Below are 13,992 nucleotides of genomic sequence, written 5' to 3' on the forward strand. Positions count from 1 at the left end.
CCTCTCCTGGTTAGGGTTAGGGAAGATGGCCGCCCACTCCTGGTTAGGGTTAGGTTAGGGAAGATGGCCGCCCTCTCCTGGTTAGGGTTAGGGTTAGGGTTAGGGAAGATGGCCACCCTCTCCTGGTTAGGGTTAGGGTTAGGGTTAGGGAAGATGGCCGCCCTATCCTGGTTAGGGTTAGGGAAGATGGCCGCCCTCTCCTGGTTAGGGTTAGGGAAGATGGCCACCCTCTCCTGGTTAGGGTTAGGGTTAGGGAACATGGCCGCCCTCTCCTGGTTAGGGTTAGGGTTAGAGAAGATGGCCGCCCTCTCCTGGTTAGGGTTAGGGTTAGAGAAGATGGCCGCCCTCTCCTGGTTAGGGTTAGGGTTAGGGAAGATGGCCGCCCTCTCCTGGTTAGGGTTAGGGAACATGGCCGCCCTCTCCTGGTTATCCGCGGGCAGCCGCTGCGCAACAGTTGTCCTCGTGCGTATGGAGAGATGCCGCCTCCTCATAAAGCGAAAACAAAAAAAAAGATTGCTTGATTGCCATTTTCAGCCGCATATCCGATGGCCTGCAGTTTAAAGGAAGCCTCATTCATACGCGTCTCGCTTGACCGGCGCCATTTTAGGGATCCTTACGCGGAGGTGTGCCGCTAATCGTTGGGCGTAGCGTTTACAGTAGTGCACCCACCAAAGGCGCACAGCAGAATTTGGAACTCAGTCCACAAACAAGGCGTTCCATATTATAAGGCGCACCGTCGATTTTTGAGAAAATCTCAGCGTTTTAGGTGCGCCTTATAGTCGAGAAAATACGGTAATGTAGGAACCTGGCCAGCACCAAAGTGCACTGGGGGAAGACAATGACCCACAAGGTGACCCCGGCTCTTTATAGATAAAAAAAAAGGAAATATGGGATATTGTAGTGCACATGTGGACCCCCCCGGACACACACACACACCCATATTGTGGATAAATACTGTTAAAATGAGCCCCTTTGCTTTAACGCACTGGTGTTCTATTTCTAACACTAAGCCCACTTGACCTTCCTCACAAGTGCTGTGAAAGCACTTGAGACCCAGCGAAGAGGCGGAACAACTAAAACAGCCATCAAACTTCCACCAGGAAAAACTTGAGCAGGCTCCGTCTTATCAAGTTCACCATCAATTATTAATATCCACAATCCTCCGCCTTGATGTGGCTGCTTGGTTATAGAAGGCAGGCAATTATTTGCCGCTCTCCTATTTGGGTTTTGGCCTCTTTGTCTTCATGTGTTGAGCTCCCCTATAAATATATAACAGATAGTTCTTCTGAGCACATCACAAGTTCCTATTAGGCCCTCTCATGCAGATATCCAGATTCAGATTAATTTGTAATTAGTCTTGAGTTGTTGAGCCTCTAAAAGATAAAGGATTCTAACTCCCATTCTATTCGCCCCAAACACTGATGATCACTTATAAAGAACAAACGTCCCCGTGCTTGATAAAAATAGCTTAAGCTTGGACTTATTTATTGGGCGACAAATGCCAGACACATATGTCTGAAAGGCTCGGGCGACGCTAAAGCAGGGAATAAATGAGTTGGCCCGTAGTGGAACTTGTCATTGTGTCTTTCTCTTTTTTAACAATTCATCAGAGCCCTGGCATTGGCAGCAGTCGACGTTAGCGTAAGAGCAAATTAAAAGAAAGGGAAATCAAAGAGCTCGCGTTCCCCGGCGGGAGTTGTTGGGCTTATTTTTAAATGTAATATATGCTTTAAAGTGAAGGGAAAATAAATCAATAAGCCATTAAATCAATGAACAGTGGTAGGATAGGGCGAGGCTCCCTTCATCGGAGCATTGGCCTTTTTCCCTAAAAATAAAGAAATAACCGTCCTTCTCTCTCTCACACACTCACACACACACACACTCACACACACCTGTGGGGTGTTTGCAGCAACAATATAAATCTTTGTACTTCATTTTCTGAGACACTGGACACAGAAGAGGGAATCTTGACACGTCCTTGGTTTCTGAATTTACTACTTGAAAAGGCTGTTGCAGAAGCAATAGTTTTACACACATTACCCACACACACACACACACACACGCACTGTATGCATGGCGTCAGGCAGATTTACCCACTTCAATAACCCCTCCTCAGTGGCCTTGTTAAAAGTAGTCGTCACCCCTTGTGGTAATATATGTCTTAAAGTGCACATTTATGTTGCTCAGCTATTGATCACTGCACATTCCCCGCCCGATAATTACTCCAGCTTAATATGCACTCTTAATGAGGCTTAATTGATTCATTTTCATTGATGGAGAATAACGCCACTAATGGCTTCAGTGTGCAGAGCATTGATGCCCCGGTACAGTATAGAAGCAGCCAGTGCCAGGTGGATGGAGGGCGGGATGGGGCGCTGCCACTGTAGATGGGTTTGATGATTGGCCTATTGTGCCTGCGGTTGATTTAGCATGCAGGCGCATGAATAGCAAATCAATGGCAGCATTACGCCGTGTTAAAGGGGAACGGCGACGGTTGTCATTTTAAGGCGCCGTTCCACGTATGCGGTGCCTACAGAGGACCGCTCGGACGCGGGCCTGTCAGCCGCTCGCCGTCCCACGTGCACACCGTCGCTCTTCTTCCTTCATTCCCACCTTTCGTAGCCCCCGGTTGCTTTCGTTGATCCCTTCCCTTCCTTGTTTACATTATTTTCTCCGTCATCACGCTTCTTCTGCGCCTTCCCCATCATCCCCACCAGTGTCTTCTGATTCCAGTTGCAGCCATTTATCTTATATTTCTCATATCTGCCTTTACATTTGTCCTCGAAGAGTCCGTCATGATCGTCTCATTGCGTTTAGCTATCCATAGAAAGCAGCGTTAGCCCGCTAGACGGGACAGCGACCTAGTCATCCTTCACTAATGGTAACCACACCACTTCCTGCCAAAGCAGACTGAGAGGGGACATGATGAATATACACCCTGATTATTACAACATTGCACAACACACACACACACACACCCACACGCACACATGCTTGCAAGTATGTGTGTATACAAACACACAAAGCCATTAGTAATTGCTCTCCGTGTCTTAAAGACACCCACCTCTGTCCCCATCTGCCTTTTGTGCTCTCATGCATACGTGCAGACATGGTCGGACCTCACACACACACCACACGACACACACCAACACACACTCACACACACACGTCCTACCTCAAGCATCATCCGCAGCCTCTCAACAGGGCTATGATCACCCTGCTAGAATGATAAAGTTAGTGAGACATCAGTGCTCCCTCAGACGTGTGTGTGTGTGTGTGTAATCGAGTGTTTGTTTGTGTGTGTGTGTGTGTTTTCTTTTTCCAATGCTCTTTGAAGCCTGAAACAGAATTGAAGTGGGGGGAACAAAGGTGGGCCGGTGCCAGGGAGAAACTTATGGCACCATTCCTCTTCCTCTGGGCAGAGGCATAGCCTTTACTGAGGGAGAGAGCCACCTTCTGTCGGGCTGAAAGGGGAGAGGCGGAGAGAAAGGCCACGTAGAGAGGAATCAGGCTGGGATGACTGGTGAGAGAAATTAACATGAACCACTCTCAAACTGGCTCTGGCTGTTGGGCGTGACCCTGTGGGGAACCGTATCAAGCAGCTCGTGTTTTAGGCTGGATTGTGAAGACAGGCGTGTGTGTGTGGTGTGTGTGTGTGTGGTGTGTGTGTGTGTGTGTGTGTCTGCTGATGGTTTAAGAAAACGTGAAGGTCATTCTGCTTAAATACAGCAGGTAAATGTTACAGTTCAACAACCTGCCTTTCAAGAAATACAATTATTCTGACACAGAAAGCAGGATCTGTTCATTCCAAGGCACGAAAAAAACTACAGTATTTTCCTCCCTCCCCCTCTCTCCTTCCCTCCTCTCTCTCCCCATCTCTCCCCTATTGCTCTCTCCCCTCCTCCCCCATTTCTCCCTTCTTCCTCTCTCTCCCCTCTTTCTCCCCTCTTCCCCCTCTCTCTCTCTCCCTGCCCTTTCCCCCATCTCTCCCCTCTCCCCATCTCTCCCCTCTCCCCATCTCTCCCCATCTCTCCCCTCTTCCCCCTCTCTCTTCCTTCTCCTCCATCTCTCCTCTCTCTCCTCCATCTCTCCCCTCTCCCCATCTCTCCCCTCTTCCCCCTCTCTCTTCCTTCTCCCCCATCTATCCCCTCTCCTCATCTCTCCCCTCCTCCTTTCTCTCTCTCCCCTCTCTCCTTCTTCCTCTTTCTCTCTCCCCCTCCTCTCTCCCCATCTCTCCCCTATTCCTCTCTCTCTCTCCCTGCCCTCTCCCCATCTCTCTCCCTCCCACTCTCCCCCCTCTCTCCTTCTTCCTCTCTCTCTCTCCCTCCCCCTCTCCTCCTCTCTCCCTCCCCCTCTCCTCTCTCTCTCCCCCCCTCTCTCTCCCCTCTTCCCCTTTCTCCTCTCTCTCTCTCCCACTCCTCTCTCCCCTCTTTCTCCCCTCTCTCCTCTCCTCTCTCTCTCTCTCTCCCTCCCCCTCTCCCCCTCTCTCTCTCTCCCTCCCCCTCTCCCCTCCCCTCTCCCCCCCTCTCTCTCTCCCCCCCTCTCTCCCCTCTCCTCCTCCCTCCCTCTCTCTCCCCTCTCTCCCCTCTCCCCCTCTCTCTCCCCCTCCTCTCTCTCTCCTCCCCTCTCTCCTCTCCCCTCTCCTCCTCTCTCTCCCCTCTCTCTCTCTCTCCCCATCTCTCCTCTCTCCCCTCTCTCTCCCTATTCCTCTCTCTCTCTCCCTTCTCCCTCTCTCTCCCCTCTCTCCCCTCTTCCCCCTCTCTCTCTCTCCCCCTCTCTCCCTCTCTCTCTCCCCTCTCCCCCTCTCTCTCCCCTCCTCTCTCCCCTCTCCCCCTCTCTCTCCCCATCTCTCCTCTCTCCCCTCTCTCCCCTATTCCTCTCTCTCTCTCCCCCCCCACACACACTTTTAGTGCAGGCGTTCACTAATAAATATAAATGTTTGTGATTAGCATCTCTGCAGCACAGGTGCATGTTTGTTGCAGGGGAGGCTTGTTCATTAATTCTCAGCCATGAAAAGTGCAGCGCGCCATGAACGCAGAGTCCAAATCGTGCACACTGATAAATGAACGCACAGATTGTTAATGTACCATTGTAGGCTGGTGTCTCCACCAGCTTTGGATGGAATAAATAGTGGAGCCTGCTGCCAAAAGCAGGGCTACAAGTGCACACACACTCACACACACACTCTCACACACTCACACACACACGAGGACTGAGAGGTGTAGTAAGTCACTGTAGTCATATTCATTCATTGTATATCAATGTATTTATTTCTTTAATCTTTGCACATATAGCTGAGGATTGTATAGATTAGACAGACAACCACCCCCCCCCCCCCCCCCCCCCCCCCCTTCCCTGGTGTGAGGCCTCTGGCTCTTTCTGTCTAATTAGCTTTGGTAAAGCTGGAATCTGCTTTGTACTGATGCATCAGGAACCTCCTGTCCTGCTCTACGGCTCGACTCAAATACGTGGAACGGGTCATGCGTTTAGCATGTATGTGATTTAACGCCGGGCGTTAAATTAGACAAAGTGACGAGGAGGATTCCGGGTCTTTCAACGGCGTGGGACAAACAGTGGGTCGCTCTGATGCTGACGCGACATGTTTGCACCCCCGGATTCAGCACTTCCTGTATATTCTAATTAGATAGGCTGCAGTTAAAGTGGACATATGTGTTTTTGGAGATACGGTGGCCACCGCCGCTATTCACGAGGAAAGAAGCGTTAACAAAGAGGAAATAAATAAAACGGTGCTGGAAATGGCTTGTTTTTGTGGGAGCTGTGAACATGTTTTAATAAGGGGCTGCGCAGCACCTGCCTTAAAAACGGCATTTCAACACCTCCCGGATGCCATTTTGCTTAATTGACTTGGAAATGGCCCAAATGTATTGCTGAACGCGATCTAATTAATATTAATAATAAATGCCATTATTAACATCAAAGAACATCTGGTGCCCCTGTTTACCCCACCACCTTATATGTAACGCCGGTTTCATCTCACAGGCCTAGCGTGGGTAAACAATCCGCGCTGCCTTTATTTCTATTTTTCTGGGTTTGGTCTCTGGTGTTGCTGCTGTTGCTTGACAGGGTCGCCGGTGCAACAATAACTCTGCGCAGCCCCCCCCACCCTCCTCTTTCCTGCTTGTTCTTCGTGGTCTAGACCTGGTTGTTGCAACTCCTTAGAGACCCGAGAGATCCCACGTGTACGTCTTTATAGAAAAGGGAAAAAAAAAAAAAAAAAAGATACCACACATCTGCACGCTAAAAGAGCGCCGCGGCTCCGACGGCCGTAAATCACAGAATGCATAACTTTAATCTAAAATTTCATTAAGTAGTCCTTGTCAGGTAGTAAAAGGAGGGAGATAATGCGGCGGTGTTTAATGATAATTGGTGTTTAGTTAATAAATTCTGCGAGTTTAGATTGCGTTTTAGCAGCGGCTGGAATGCTAGCATCAGCAGTGTAACTAAACCTCAAATTGATTAACTCGCATAAACCAGACTCTCACAAAGATGGCAGTGGTCCAAATAAAAAAGGGGGGTCTTTGGGAGACATGTGTGTGTGTGTGTGTGTGTGAGTGACAGAGACAGAGAGAGAGGGAGAGCGAGGCCGGATGGTGTTGTGTTGCTCTGGTGTAAGGAAATCAAGTCCCCCTGGGCGCATTTTTAAAAGCCTAATGCCTTTCAAATGATGTCACCACATTTTACTCTTTCCCTCCCACACTTGCTCTCGCCCAATCTCTCTTAATATCTCCCCCCTTTTCAGCCCCCCCCTTCCCATACAGAAAAAAAAAAAAAACACCCGCCTCTGCCTCCTCTTTCCCCAAAAAGCACACACACACACACACACGCGCTTACTTGGCTACAGGGAAAGGCCGGCAGTCACATGACGCCTGAGTCACATGACACATTACAATAATGGCCAACGGAGAGAAAAACATCCTCTGTTTTTATGACTTTATGACTGATGTGCTATCCCCTCCTTGTATTTCCTGAAAGCGATACGACGCTAATCAAACACACAGAACATTTAGACGGCAAAGTGTGATTGAAAGAGCCCCATTAAGGAACTGGCATCATATAGACGCACGATCGATCCCGCTGCTCTTGATGATTTCTCCTTGTTTTGTTTTGTTTTTTCCAAATCCTTTAAACTGGGTGTGGCTGTTGCGAGCGCTCAGAGAGTCCCGGCGGTCCCGCGGGCGCCCGCACGAGCACGGACGCACGTGCGCAGGCACCAAAAATCCTTATCAATTTATTTATTTGTCAGTCCGTTATGGAGGCCACCCTGGTGGCGTATCCCCACGGTGGTGATGCATGGCTTGATTCATTGCAAGATCCTGGTGATGTGTGTTTGTCAGTGAGTTTCTCCCTCACACACACACACACACACACACACACACACAGTTGTACTTTCACACTCTGTTTCTCAAAGGGGAGTGTGAGTACAGCAGGCAGCAGGCAGAGTGACTGATACTCAGCCTGCCTCCCAGATGGCCTGCTCAACTCTGCTCCAATCTGATCTCAGAGCCTTTGTTCTGGCATGTTCCATTACGCCGCTGTGACACCAGTAAAGGCAGAGGGGAAAGTAGCTGGTCTCAGATCAGATCTAGCTGAATTATACATGTCCCCCCCCCACCCACCCCCAATACTCTTGTACCAGTAACAGTTGTGAGGTGAGGGAGGACATTCAGAAACAATAAAGCTGTTTGATGGGAGACGATGTCATGATGCGCTGTTTTAATTAAAAGCTGCTCTACCTGCGATCCTGGATTCATTTTTTCTATGAGTTCTGTTCTTTCGCGGGCCAGAAAATTAGGATCCGTCTCGTGGCGCAACAGCGTTTGACATTCGAATATGATCAATGGCTGAAAATGTCAAACGAGCGTCTGGTTTTTTTTCTCCAAAATAACAAGGGCGTTTAGTAAAAACTCCTCGTTATCGTTGTGTTTTTCATCACATATTTAATCGGCAGAACTTTACAACTCTCCCGGATTTCGCCAGATTTTTCTCACGACTGATGCAGAATCTCCTAAATTAGCGGCCGTTGTTGTTTCCTCTCTCTCTTCTCTCACAAAAACGTCCTTCAAACCTCAAATCTGGGGTCTTAAAGAATACATTACAAACCCTGTAAAGAATTTCCTTTAAAAATGCAAAAAGATGAAAAATAAAGGCTAGTTATAGTGTCAACAGTAGCCCCCCCCTCCCCCCAGCTGTAAACAGTGATGCCTAATATACAGGGTGACCTTCAAAATGTCATAAATGTGTTGTGCAATAAAATGTCAATATTTGTGGTTATATGCAGCAGGATGACTTTTACAGTAATTGGAACAGCCGCATTAAACGCTGCGGATCAGTCACCTGATTAAAGACAGACATGGCGGACACCCCGTCAGCGGCGGCCGTCGTTAGCGGGCCGCATGCTTAATAGCTCGCCACGTGTGACGGGGTGTATTCTGTTGTTTGCCTGTAGGCGTGTGTGCACGTGTGTTTGGGGTCGCCCACCTATTACTGGAGGGCTGCTATACTAGCGTCTCTTCCTCTCCTAACCCTGACACATAAGGTTGTGTGTGTGTGTGTGTGTGTGTGTGTGTGTGTGTGTGGTCCTGCTTCTAATCTGTGTTTTTGGGTTTTTAATTTTAACCCCATCTGGGCCGGGCAGGTGGGCCGCTGTCTGCTACATGATCCGGGGGAAGCTTTGCCAAAGAGGGGATCTGTACAGTAGACCGCACTAAATATGTTTCTGAGGAGCAACGCTGGTGACAGTATGGTGCGCTCCTGAACCCAGCTCCCAGGGACCCGTGCGCACTCCCAGGCGTTTAGCTGCTATCTGCAGGGAACGCACAAGGACAGGGTGGCGCCGGCTTAGCGAGCCCATGCTAATGCCGTGCAAGAATCCGTACGTTTATGCTCCACGTCCAAGTTCTGTTTAAAACCAATCGCTCTTTTCTTTAAGAGCGGGTTTTAAATTGAAGGCAACATCCGAAACCTCTGTCACGTTGATGGAATGAGCCGCGTCCTCGGCCCGTTTGCCCGTCACAGGCGGAACACTGAGTTTGCCTTTAGCTACATTCGTGGTAAATAGCCGTCGGCCTGATAGCAGCCTCCGCTGAATGGAAGCGGACTTGCTGACTTTGGTCTTTCCATTCTCCAACCCTTATTTGACTGGAAGATTGGGGGGGGGGGCTGAATGGGTTGAGTTGGTGGGGTTCGGGGGCGGGAAGATTAGGCTACTGTTAAAAATGTGGCTCATTGTGTGTGGCGGGGTCGCCTGAGCCTGATTTTGATTCTCCTCCCTCTGTTCGGAGCTTTGCTCCCATTTGACCCACACATGCCGAATCACGTGTTGGATTAGAGAGGAAATAGCATTTTTGACGGTTCTGCACGACCTCTGAGCGCAGGAATATTCTATTTATTGGCTAAAAACTCGTAGCTTTTGATGCATCGAGTCGCCTTTTTAAACCGGAGCTTCTCCACCAGATTAAAGAGAGAACGCACAACAAAGAAGAACAGCAGAGGGGGCTTCTTCGCTTGTGTTTCCATATAAATTTTCCCCCGATGGGAGAGTCTTCAAAGTCTGGGCTGGTGCTGAACTTCCCGCGCGGCGATGTCCATCAAATGGCACCGGAACTGGTGCAGATATTTTTAATTCAACAGCTACAAGGCGACAAAACGGATCAAGCAGCTGGTGTGTGCTTGCGTTACTTTTGAAGTGTGTGTTTCTCTCGGCTTAAGTGTGTTGCCGGGGTCTCTAAACGTTGTCAGCACATCACAGGCTCTTAACCACGGCAACAACAAGGCCGGCGCGCACGATCCAGCGGCGCCACCCTTCACCTCAGATTATGCTGCTGTCAACACATTCCCAGGTTGTCGTCAGTCATTTTCGACTCTCATTCAGGATGGGGGGGGGGCGGGGGGTTGGGGGGGTGATGGTGTTGATAACAGACCGCTCTTTCACTAGACTGTGCATCATCATTTTTGTGGCGTGCGGAGGGTGGGGTCAAAGCCGTTATCACCCTATCATATCTCTGACAGGTAGCTGTCAAAATCAGGTCACAGGAAGAGACGCGAGCAGATCCGCGGCTGCTGACGCAGCCGAATCCGGCCCCGCTGTTTGTTCGCTCGCTCTTATTTAGCATTGTTAATTCTTTTTATTCTTCTTTTTTCTTTTTTTTTGCACTGCAATCCAGCATATGCTAAATGGGAGTGATAATAATATGAAAGATGGGGGGGTGGGTGGAAGGGCAGGAGGAGAAAAGAGAGGCTTTGGTAGTTTTCAGGGTTTTTGAATGTGTGTGTGTGTGTGTGTGTGTGTGTGTGTGTGAGGGAAGGGGGGGGTATCTCAGGACTGTGGTGTTCCTAAAGAAAAGCTTATTAACTGTCAGCGTTCTGTCAGGGAGGGAAACAGCCCCTGAACCCCTTTGATGCATTTGACTTTGTGTGGCATTCACACATTTGAGTGGGGGGGGGCAATCAGAGACAATGTGTGTGTGTGTGTGTGTGTGTGTGTGTGTGTGTTGGGGAGGGGGGTTAAAAGTGAAGCCCGACATGGTTCCATTTGTCATTTCCTCCTCTCGCATGCTGCAGATCTCGGGGACGACGTGGCGAAGGTGTCGGGGGCCGCTCCGCCGTCTTTGCCCCAACATCGCGAGCGCAACCTGGGTTCCTCACCCAAGGACTGCCCCTACTGTGGCAAATCCTTCCGCACCTCTCATCACCTCAAGGTCCACCTGCGGATACACACAGGTCAGTACGCCCGCCGGTGTGGCTGCAGCCGGGGGCAGGTCACCCTGGTAGCGACTCCCATTCGCCTCTTTCTGGGGTTTGTTCTGCCTTTTTGACCCGGTTCCGTTAAACGCGGGTCCACGCAGTATTTCTGGGCCTTTGGGGCAGGCTGCTCCCTCGCCGTAGATGCTGTAAAGATCGCGTGCATCTCCAAACAATGTGTCATTGTGTCTTAAGGCCGCTATAATGACTCTTCATCCTCATCATTTCATTGAGCTCCAATTAACACAACAAGGGTCCCGAGTCCTCCCATGACATCACCCAGAGGGCAATTTCACACTTGCTAACCCTCAATAACGTCCGACGCTAAACAATGCGGGTCTGTCCACAGACCAGGGGTATGCGTGAGAGAGAGGTGTCTTGGCGTCTCACCCCCGTACCTCCCATCCAGCGGGGCTCCCGTGACACCCCGCTTGTCCTCTTGTTGGGTTAAAGGTGTAGTAATGATGGGATGGGTGGACAGAGGCCAGAGCCAGAACCCCAGCAGCTCCACCAGGTCCGTCTAGGGCAGGGGTGGGCAAATCCAGTCCTCGAGGGCCGTATCCAAGCCAGACTTTCTGTCCTACAGTTTCACCTGGGGTTTCATTTACCTTGGTGAAAGCGGTTTCTCCCTGGTAGGATACAAAACCTGGATACCAGCCTTCATGGATTGGACGTGTCCATCAGAGGAGGTCAAATCCAGTCCTCGAGGGTTGAATTCAAGCCGGTATTTACATCCTACCAGGCAGGAAACGCTTTCACCAAGGTAAATGGAACCCCAGGTGAAAGTGTTTACCTGTAGGATAGAAAGTCTGGCTTGGATACGGCCCTCGAGGACTGGATTTGCCCACCCCTGGTCTAGGGGGTGTGTGAGCCGTTTGAAAATATCCTTTATTTATTGTACGGCCTCCGTCCTGAGTTATCGCTCCTTATCTCCCTCTCCAGCCTGTAGCGGCTGCTTCCTCATATATGTGTCTCCGTCCACCTTTGGACCATTGTCACCATATTCTAATAATGTGGATCTTTAAATCGTGACCATGAGTTAAATAGTGCGCGGGGGCTGAAAATGGCTTCCGATGCAGAATCAGTCAAGTGGCGAGCCGAGGTGAGTTATGCCTTTTTAACGCAGCGCAGTAAGGATACCCATGAGGGCCATATATCGTGGAACAGGAGGCAGAGACCTTAACCCGGGCCGGGCATTCAATCACGCCGGAAAACACACAGTTAAGCGAGCTCGTCCCGTCTCTTCTATAAAGTGTGTTTTAGATTTACCCATCGGAGTGTCAAAACTACAATAAAAGAAGCCCCTTAATCTTCAGCACTCTGCGCCCCCGCGCACAAGTGGGAAAGGTTAGCCAAGATGTTGTCTTAAGGAAAGGGATGTTTCTCTGGCTGCGGGCTTATCGCGGCGTCGGCGTCGGCGTATCGAACGCGTCCCCAACACGTGGCCTTTAAATCATCCCCATAACCTAATCACACCAGCTCCTCAGTGACATCTTGATTACACCCAGCAAAAGTTCACAAGATGACTTTTGCTGTGGCTAAAGATCCCGGCTGTGCGTTAGCGACAGCGCGCAGACATTCACCGCCGCTCCTCACCCTAATGCGACGCGAACGCCACAACGGCGTTTCTGCCGAGGCGGCATTGTGCAATGCGACACTGAGATTAATGAGCAGCTAACAGCGGCTTGAAAGGAATGAAGTGACTTTAAATTTCTCTAAAAGTTAAAGAGCTAATGTTACAGTATTAATTTCCTCTTGAACAGTGAGTGGGAAAATATCCATTAGCAAAATTAACCACAGCTTTCTAGGTAGCTAACATTGTGCGACTGTGGTGCTGCAGTGTGGGGCCACAGCTAATGAACACACTGCAGAGGGTGATATTTCATTATACAAATTAATGCTCACATTTTAATGGGAAAGTCACATAATGAATCTAGGCTTCAGTGACAGCAATTAGAGGCCCAGATTGTCCCCTTCTGGACAAGGCACTATTTAGCAGTAAGCAGCTGTGTGTAAAAAATAAAAAGGTCCTTGCTCTTGACAATCACCACACATAACTTCGGGCAGAGCTGCATAGCCAATAAAGGCGCCGGCTCACCTTTAAACGGAGACACAAAAGAGAAGGAGGGGAGATAAACCTGGCCATGTCACTTAACCTTAACCTAACCTTGTAATCCAGATGAATCAAGAGGGACCTGTGATCATCCTCCCCATCTCTCACATCAGAATCCCCCCCGCTTAATGCATTTTTCTCCCCTTTTACACTGTTTCTTATCGCTACCGTAGCATCTCCGGCTGCACTTAACGGCTGCCGTGCGCCTGGCACCGACGCAGCGCACGCGTATTATTTCCGTCTCTGTCGCGGCGCTAATCCCAATAACATTAGCCGTAATTCGCCGCTGTAACCTGTTATTTAAAGGATAAGGCCTGAAAATTGCATTTGGTTTCATTGTCAGCAAATCCCGTGAAAAGGCCAAAAACTAAAAGGAGCTGATCCCGCTGCCAGGCCGCCCGAGCCTGATACATCTCGCTCCTGCGTGCACAGAGCTCCATTGTTCCTTAAACAGAATTAAAAGCACATCAGCGAGACACGGCGTGGCACTGGGTGACACTTTAATTCATTACAGTGGCCACAGTGTTTGCAATATATTTTGAGTTAAGCCCGCGTATGCTAGCCCGGTGCTTCAAATCCAGTCCAACACGTTGGTTTTCTGCTGCGCGCTAACAGTCTGGCGCAGCTCTGCCGGCTATGTGAGTGCGGGATGCTAACCCGGACTGGCCGAAAGCGGCAATTTGAACCAGATGTCCAACCTTGCTGTCCACATCTGAGGACACGTGCAACATGGCTTTGTTTTCCATCCCTCTGACCAAGTGGAAATCCATTTCCCAGTATGTCAAAGCTTTAAATCCATTTTAATTGCCTATCTGCCTCCATGGTTTGGGGTATTTACATGGTTGTTTCCATGGCGCTCTCGCACGTTACTCATGCACACAGGTGAAGTCGGTTTATTCGTGTTTAATGCTAAAACGCTGCCATTTCCTCCAGCTTGCCACCCTAGCGGCATGCCTAAGAAAATAATCAGGTAGGAAAACAGGCAACGAAAAGTTCCCTATTCTATTTTCAACCTCCAAATTGCCATTTTCTGCGTTTGTGGCAGCAGCGATCCGTCATGTGGCTGGGAGGTTGTGCTGTTTGCACTGATATCAATTAAAAGTGGATTAACGGGTACA

At 49.6% G+C, this 13,992-nt stretch overlaps 1 protein-coding gene across 9 annotated transcripts in view; it reads left to right on the forward strand.

The window, feature by feature from the left end:
• znf536 (zinc finger protein 536) overlaps positions 1-13,992 on the forward strand; it is a 140,236-nt gene that overhangs the window by 89,613 nt on the left and 36,631 nt on the right. For 8 of the 9 annotated variants that reach the window (XM_057017010.1, XM_057017043.1, XM_057017018.1 and 5 more), the window contains one exon: positions 10,582-10,740. The exons of the other annotated variant lie outside the window; for it this stretch is intronic. In XM_057017010.1, the coding sequence (XP_056872990.1) occupies positions 10,582-10,740 (159 nt within the window). The remainder of the gene's footprint in view (positions 1-10,581; positions 10,741-13,992) is intronic. 9 annotated transcript variants of the gene reach the window in all.

The sequence above is a fragment of the Takifugu flavidus genome, chromosome 2, assembly GCF_003711565.1.
Source record: "Takifugu flavidus isolate HTHZ2018 chromosome 2, ASM371156v2, whole genome shotgun sequence".
NCBI lineage: Eukaryota > Metazoa > Chordata > Actinopteri > Tetraodontiformes > Tetraodontidae > Takifugu > Takifugu flavidus.